This window comes from Taurulus bubalis, assembly GCF_910589615.1.
Source record: "Taurulus bubalis genome assembly, chromosome: 7".
Lineage (NCBI taxonomy): Eukaryota > Metazoa > Chordata > Actinopteri > Perciformes > Cottidae > Taurulus > Taurulus bubalis.
The window spans coordinates 13,209,211-13,218,338 of NC_136595.1; the positions used below are offsets into that span (position 1 = coordinate 13,209,211).

Below are 9,128 nucleotides of genomic sequence, written 5' to 3' on the forward strand. Positions count from 1 at the left end.
GTGTGTGTGTGTGTGTGTGTGTGTGTGTGTGTATGTGTGTGTGTCAAATTACACAAATGTGCTCATCTCAATCAGCTGTGCCTCGCTGCAATCAAAGGTATCCGTGGTGATCACTCAACTAACTACTGCTTTCAGATTCATAGTGCAAAATGTGAAAGTCTGAGAGCACAAATGTTCCTCTATTTTCAAGTATTTCCATTCTGAACATTCTATCCATTAATTTCAATGCTTCTGCCTTCACACCCAATAACTAATCAAGGCTATACAATAACATGTCCCTTTCTATAAGTATATTTGGGAGTTTTGGCACGAGAGAGACTTTTTTATACCCTCTTTCGAACAAAAATGTTAATACTTTTGCGAGTAATTTGGGATTATTGAAAGTTCCGCATTTAGTTTGGAGAAATTTTACTGAGAAATGTCACTGCCTTACTCCCTCTGAGCTGGAATAGACTATAAGCCATTCAGTCTTCAAATATTTGCTTTCTTTAGACAACTATTTGTAGTATTTGTGATTTTTCTCTTCGAACATAATGCATTTCAGGGCAACCTTGATTGGCACCCTTCCCATTTCTCTGCCGCCCCCACCAACGCACAAATCCTGCTGCACTCTCGTCATTTCCACACAAAGGCAACAACACAACAGGGAGGAAATGATGAGATAAGATAAGAAAACAACACCTGCTTCCCTTCTGTTTTAGAGTGGGAGGTATGGAGAGTGGAAGAGTAAAGACGGAGAAGGCTGTTGGTGAGAAACGGGAGGGGAAAAGGTCTGACAGACCAGAGAATATGTTGGAGGATAACAGCAAGGAAGCGGTGAACAGCTGGGGCAGGAGAGGGAGGACTTGCAGTGAAGGGGGAGTAAAGCAGAGAGAAAGTGAAGAAGGGAGGGGGATAGCTGGAGAGAAGAGAGTGAAAGGAAGATGAGACTGGGAGAAAGAGGGAGGTATAAGAGACTGATTAGGATCGTATGAAATAAGACATGTTCATCTATAGCTGAGCTTCTAGCAGTGTGCACATACAAATATGCCATTCATCATACATACTGTGCATTTTCTACACCCACATGAATAGAAACACTTATGTGTGCAGCACACACATATTAGCATGACTGAATATATACTCGTGGCTCGCAGCTAAAGGGGTGTTAGAGCAGATGAATAAAACAAATATGATGGTTGATATTTGTCTCAGTGTCAGAGTGCATTTGTGTGACCTCTATATATGTCATCGGCCTTCTATCTGCGATAGATAGATGACTTCAACTATGGCAAAGTTTTTGAAATTAATTAGCAGATTTAAGAGGAAGAAAATGTAAATGTTGCATTCGAGAACAGAGCGAGGGTTGTCGGCTTTGAATGAATAGTAATTGCAGGATAAATAAACTTGATTTATAGGCTGCTAAAAGTGATGAAATATTGCCTGAGGTTGACAAAGGAACAGGATATTAATAAAACAGTTTGGTGAATTATTATCATTGGTCCTTTCTTTCTTTTATCATCTTCTCGTCTCAGACAAGTAATAAAATGAATTGCCTGCTTTCCCTCTTTATATAGCAACAAGAGATGTGTGGTACGTTTTGCTTGTCGGAGGATTGAGCACAAGAACACATTCAGAGTAATTCGCCGAAGGCTATTTTCAAAGCAATTTCGAGCCTAATTTATCTAGTATGCATGCATGGAGAGTTTACTGGAGATGTAACAAAGCATGAGAAGCAGATTGAGATCCAGACTGAATCCATGCTGTCACTCTGTTCATGCTTTGTGTTTCCAGAAATCATTCCCTGTCCGAGAATAATATTCCCTTATTTATTCCATCAACACTTTCATTTGTTGTTGACATGAAATTAACTCTAAAAGAACATCTTTAAATGGATATATTAATCACCTCTATTCTAATCTAGACATCCTGTCAAATGTTTTGCTCATCCCAGCCACTAAAATCCAACTATATACTGGTGGTGAACAATCAGTCCAATAATTGGTTCGTTGATCATTAAAATGTTAATAAAACACAATTCTGAGGTTTAATTATTTAAGTAATTGTCTGAGTAAATATGCAAGACACTGAGCCCCACATTTCCTCTGATGGATATAGCGTTGGCGTATAAATGGGCGTGAATGGGAATTAGTCGTGTCATGATGGGCAGGTGGCACCTTGCATCAGTGTATGAATGGGTGAATGCTGTGGAATGATGTAAAGCGCTTTGAGTGGTCTAGAAAGGCTCTATACAATAGAAAGACTAGATTTACTAAAGATGCAACAGGATTTTAAAATATATTAATATTTGTCTAAATTCACTTTATTCTCAGCCTCAGGGAAACAAATATATTTTAGGAGATGCTTTCTAACTTCAGAACTGTCTCACTTTCACAACCATGGTTAGCAAACATTTGAGTTATTGTGTTAAAAGGTAACACAAACTGTGGGGAATAAAATAAGTGAAAGGAAGCTAAAGCAGCACACTGACAATATATATTAGGAGGATATTCAGAGAACAATAAGGAGTGAACTCAAAACAATGTTGGGAAAGTGACTGACAGGCAAAGTGCAAGAGGTCACAGTTTGTCTAATCCCACGGTGCCACCACCGGAGAAAAGAGTTATTGTTGGTGTGGTAACCAGCATCTGACACAAAAGGTGGATAGAGAGGGCGGTGGAAGGCTGCAGTGCTTGTTAAGACCCATACAGAGACAGTGGAGGGAGGTGACATTAATGTCAATAAAGAGAGAGAAGAGTGAATGATAACAGGAGAGGACAGAAAAAGGAAGAAAAAGTGTTGAACTATTGCTTTCTCCGGCTAACATTTAACCTTCAGCTTCTAAGCTTTCTAATTGGAGCATGAACAGCTGTTCAGTTTGACTAGCACTCCCTACAGGCTCAACTGCCAGAGAGGAAGAGAGAGAGAGAGAGAGAGAGAAAGAGAGAGAGAGAGAGAGAGAGAGAGAGAGAGAGAGAGAGAGAAGAGAGAGAGAGAGAGAGAGAGAGAGAGAGAGAGAGAGATGGAAGCTGAAGGAAGTGAGAGAAACTGACAGGGAGAGGCAGCAAGAGAGATTACGGGTCAGAGGGGAGGAAAGAAAGAGAGGATGAAAGAACATGAGGAGACAACTGATCATCACAAATTCTCCAAACACAAGGAGCTATGTGATTTGTTAATACCTATTCAAAATCACCCAAAATTCAAAACCATTATGGTATCACTACAACCTTTTTTCTTACCCGCCACTTCTATGGTTAAGGTTTAAAGAAATAGTCCGACATAATGGAAATACAATCATTTGCTTTTTTTCCAGGAGTTACATTATTAAAGCCACACTCATGTCTGTGTGTTACATGTTAGCTTTATCTTAGCTTAGACACTGGAAGCAATGGTAAACAGCTATCCTGGCTCAATCCAAAGTACTGTAACTCTTTTTTTTCCAGATATGTTGAGCTATTTCTGTAAGGTTGTAATATTTATTCATTTGGAAGAAAAAAAACACTTGGTTGGTGTTAGGGAAGGATAACTACATCGGACTATACGGCATCATTTGATTCTGATACACATCATTCATAATTTGCAGTCATATAAATGTGAAAATAGTGTTTGTTGGTTAACTGACAAAAAAAACATTTACGACAGAACATTGAAAACTGTCAGCTACAAATAGTTCTATAATTTCATATCTGTATGAGCTATAGGATTAGATAATGATGAAAATAACACCCCCACCAACTGTATTTGGTCAGTGTCATTCAAAATCCAATCTCCAAATACTAATTTAAATAAAAATGGTAATTTAATTTGGATAATATTTAACTTAAGATAATACATTATATTTAAGGATCTGCACACATCCAAATTGAGCAAAACCCTTTTAATTCCTGAAGAATTACTGATATGAACTAGAGGAGACAGTGAGGTTTAAAGGTTAAATTAAAGCTATAACCTCATATGGATATATTACAGGACTTGATGAGAGTAATGTGTGCATAGACACACTTCCCTGCAAACCTTAGGAAATAGATTTAACTGATTGAAAGATTGGCTTCATGCTCAAATCGCCTGTAGAGATGAGCAAACGCACTTCAATAAAAATGCAGTCACACACACACCAGTTGTGGCATGTATTCAAGCTAAAAACACTGGAGCACAAACACACGTACACACACAGATTGTTAGCTGTGATCTGCATGGGAATGAGGTCAGTAAGTCTGTGGAGCGCACAGACATTATTTAATCTGTGTACCCCTCTGGACACCTCAGTCCAACAACACACACATACACACTCCACAAGAATCATAGGACTCTATATAGATCCAGTCCTTGTGCATACTGAAGCCTAATCACTTGAAAATACACACCCTCGTAGTTCACAAACAGCCTACAAACCCATTAAACTTTAGTGTGATAATGGGACAAAACATTAACACACACGCACACACACACACACACCACTCAAATCTAATCCCTGCTGAGCATTACCTGCTAAACCAAATCTCTTCAGTTGGAGCTGAACTCCAATAACAATGTCCTACCTCAGTGCACTTAACCTCATTGATTCAGGAAACACTTTTACTAAAACCTATACTGTAAATAGACAGTGTTTATTGTGCATGGCAGCACAAGCCCTCAACAAAGAAAATGTTCATTTTTGATTTGCTCATCTGTTGTAACTATTCACACAAACATGGAAACACAAGTAAATCACAAGGTATTAGACCTATATTGAGCCACCTACTGGACACGGTGTAGGGTTTGTATTTAGATGTGTCTTCATGAATTCATTTTCAAGCCATTGCTTGAACAAATGCAAGATCAGAAAATATATGCTTATGTTAAAGGCAAAGTTTGATGTTTTACTTATTTTAACAGAATACTTCCACATTTTGTTTGACATGATCATCCAAAAATTAACTCCACACTTAAGTTAACTTATGAAGCTGCATGTAGGAGGCAATTAGCTCCGTATAAAGACTGGAAGCAGGGAGAAACAGCTGGCTCTGTCTTCACATTGCATCGAATAGAAGTGGAAAAAGACAACTTGTGGTTTCGGGAGGGGTTATGTGCTTTACCAAAAACATTCTGCCTATCTGCCTGGAACATCTGTTCCTCACTGTGACAACAAGCTGTAGACCAACTATTTACCAAGAAACTGTTTGTCAGTCTTGTGGTTCTGGACTTCAGACTCCTGTAGCGTCTGCCTGCAAGAAGAGTCTGTGCTGGGGGGGTGTTGTGTCCCTGATGGTGTGGGGTGCTCTCCTGGTGACCCTGATGGAGTCAATGTCCTGAAGTGAGGGGAAGGCTGCTCCTGATATGAACTGTGTAGTTTTTGTTACACGCTGGAGTGCCTTCCTGTCCTGGGCAGTGCAGTTTCCATACCATACTGTGATTGAGCTGGTAAGGACGCTCTCGACCGTACATCTGTAGAAGTTGCTGAGAATTATGGGTGGAAATTTCCCTCAGCCTTCTTAGGAAATACAGGAAATACTTTTTTAATGTTCCGCAGTGTGTTATGAGACCAGGTGAGGTCCTCGCTGATGTGCGTTCCAAGGAGTTTAAAGGTTTTCACCCTTTCCACCTCTGTCCCACCTATGTAAAGTGGTGTGTGCTGCACCCTCTTCCTCCTTGGGTCAATAATTTTGAAAGCCTCTACATGCATCTGTTCACAAACTTCCGTATCATTTTATTAACATCCAAACGGTCTCTGAAGTAGCATTTCCTTTTTCTCTTAGCCCTCTCTACAGGAGAGTAAAATAAAATATATGTCAATTACACAATAGCTTGCCCAGATTCCAGTGCAAATGCTTGTTGTGAAATGCCTTCCCCCGCTGTGACTAGAGAAACCCAATACCATGTGCCATCATAAACATACTGAACCGTTTGACAGGTAACACCATTCCTTCACTAAACTACTTCTGAGCTTCAAAATTTGCATCTGCCCTCGTCAAGGCAGAGAGAAGAGACTCAGGTGATTCATCCGTTCTTTATTCTCACATTTCTCCTCCATTTGATCAAACAATTTTTACCATTACCATCATTAATGCATTGTTATTATTATTATTATTATTGTATCATTATTATTATCATCATTATCAAGATCATCTATACACACATTGTCTCATACTCCTATTATCTCCCTCCCAGAGGCTGCTGCTGACAACTACAGTGATGGGGTCAACCGGCTCAGGTCGGCACGTCAGACACCCAAAGCTGAGAGGCAAGATTTGTGATTTGATGAGTGTGCGGTCACTGCACCTTAAAGGTCTGGGAGCTGCTCTGGGAACAGCCTGCCCTTCAGTTTGTTTTTCTGATCGAGGGGTTGAAAAACACAACAATGAGTCACTCTACTGAATGGGATTTTGCTGAAAGCTTAACAACAACACCTCTTCAAGGAAATAGGTATACGTAAAGGTTAGAGGGTTGAGAAAATAAGGACAAAATTAAGAAGACATGCCGTGGAAACACGGGTGAGGTAATCAAGTGAGAGAAAGAATGTACTCAGATAAAGAAAAAAGTACACAATGTTCAAACATACATGGCGAGAGAGAATGATTAATGCACACTCACACCTTCAGTACTGTTTGAACAATGGTATCAATCATCCACAGCAACTGTTAAGTGTGAGCGTACAGCATAAATGTGTAAGCGCCACATGTGAGCTTTCTCAACCCTTTCGCCGACAAGTGAATGCAATTGATTTTCAAAAGCAAGTGTAGTGTGTGCAGGGTGTGCTGGTAATGTTGTGAAACTCAAGGAGGTTGACTGCTGTAAAAGCCCTCAACTTTTTTATCGGAGCCTTGAGCCTTTGTGTTATCTTATACATCGAATCAGGATTTAACCATGAATACAAGCTCTACGTGTTTCCGTAGGTCTAAGAGTGTTGGGTTTTACATAGAAATATTTTTCAAGAAAAGTGTCTGTTGTAAATGCTCCAGATAAAAAAGAAGCTTGACGAGCTCACCTGCAGGCATCAGTCCTAAGCAGCAGGGTTTTTTACTCCAAGATAAATAGGCCTATAACAAGGCCAGTGTTCCCACAGGATTATGTTCATACATGTTCAGTACGAGCATTATTGTGATGAAAAAAAGGCATTGGGTTTTCACTAATAAAAAACACCATAATATTTTGATAAAAGATTAGCTCTCCACATGCATGCATTTAAGTTGGTGGCAAAGATCAGTAGCAGATCAAACATAGGTGCAGGATGTGTTGTGCGGAGATGTAAAAGACGATACACAATGTGTGCAAGCGCCAGTACCTGGTGGAGTTTAAACATCACACCACATGTAAAAGACCTGTTCGTCAGATTGAGATCAGAGACAAAGGAAAACGCAGCAGGGAGAAGACGGGACCGAACAAAACAGAAACTGCATGCAAGAGATATGATGGAGGAGGAGAGAGCCAGACAAAGCTCAGAAAAGAGCTGTCAAAACACAGGGTGACTAACAAAGAATGGAAAGATTTAGAACATGCAAATAAGTATACTATCCTGTGGACAACTTCTCATCTCTGCATTTTGCCCTGACACACAGTCACAGCTGACACTAGACACTACATGATGTGTCCTGCTTTTGCCAGTAGAAAACTCTCAAATTCCTCCTAATTGTTCATGATCCACACTAAAAATAAAAAATAAATCTGTCTCTGTCTCTCTGTCAGAGATTCATGCCTGCTACTCAGTGTGTATGCCTCTTTTTAGTCTCTATTGCTGATGTAAAAAAAAACGTTTCGTTGGATTAGTAAGAACAAGGAATGTATTTGTGTTAGCTTTCCACCCTGATGATACCTATCATCAAATGTGTTTGATTGAATTCTGGCATGTATATATATATATGTATATACATATATATATATATATGTATATACATATATATACATATATATATATATATATGTATATACATATATATATACATATTTATATATATATGTATATACATATATATATATATATGTATATACATATATATATAAAATATACATTATATTATATTCATTCTATGATGTAATTGGTGAGATGCATCAGTGACATGATGACTTACATTGTTGGGAGACACCGTGAGAACACTCCTGCTCTTCCTCATCTTTCCTCGAGTATCTCCCTCGCTGTCCAACCACAGCTTCACATGAACACCTGGAAACACAAAGAGACAAATATGTTTAGTTTTTTTAGAACAAGTTAATATGAGACTGGGGATGACGGAGTTATCCCCAACAGTCTCGTTTCTGAAAAGTTTGTGCCGTTGAGTTGTTCAAATGCTACATTTTCATTGCTAGACGTGGGGATACAAATGTATAGCTTAAATTTACTTTGAGGAACTTTTAAAAAGTCTAAAATTACTACTGATGCCTCTATATGACCAGCAGTAAGCGAGACCAGCAGCGAGAAGATTGTCTATTTCTGTGTAGTTATTCTTAGTACTTGTTATTGGTGCCACCGGGTCGGATTCTGCACGAAAATAGATGAAATCATGCAGGTTCACCAGAAGCTCCTTCAGCTCAGACTCCAGGGGCCTCTGGTGGCGACCAGCCCGCCGTAGACCGACCCAGATCTGGCTTCCCTGCCACCTTCGAATTGAAGTCGAAAGCTCTGAGTTCTGAATATTTATACTGCAAATTCAATAAATGTAAGGTGACAATTTATCAATTATTTACATTATTGATTAATCTGCAGACCATAATCAATAAACTGTTTTGTCTATATAATGTCAGAAAACAGTGAAAAATGTAAAATTTTCTTAAAGTCCTTGTTGAAATCATCAAATGTCTTGTTTTGTCCATCCAAAAGTCAAAACCGAAAAATAGTCTCATTACGATGAGAGCAATAACCTAAATGTTTGAGGTAAGGTTGTGGAACTTGTGTTTATTAAATGTTTTCTAGGCATTTATCTGCCTTTGTTGTTTTTCACTACTAAGTTGAATTATTGTGAATAGAAATATGTGGACATTTAAATTATCAGCAGTTGGCTGGCTGCACAAAGTACACTGTCAAATTGTGATGTAACAACAGGAGAGATGCTGCAGCATCCTCTGATGGTAACAAAACAAAGATAGAAAATTGCATGTAGTGTATTCAAGATAAAAACAGACTTCAACTAATAGATGCAGCTGAAAACATTAAAGCTCTAAAAACTACAGATTATAGG

At 38.9% G+C, this 9,128-nt stretch overlaps 1 protein-coding gene across 1 annotated transcript in view; it reads right to left on the reverse strand.

The window, feature by feature from the left end:
• Positions 1–8,066, reverse strand: part of pde4ba (phosphodiesterase 4B, cAMP-specific a) — a gene marked incomplete at its 5' end in the record, with an annotated part of 159,992 nt that extends 151,926 nt beyond the window's left edge. The window contains one exon of the mRNA XM_079221253.1: positions 8,025–8,066. Within this exon, the coding sequence (XP_079077379.1) occupies positions 8,025–8,066 (42 nt within the window). The remainder of the gene's footprint in view (positions 1–8,024) is intronic.
• Between the last annotated feature and the right edge of the window lie 1,062 nt (positions 8,067–9,128).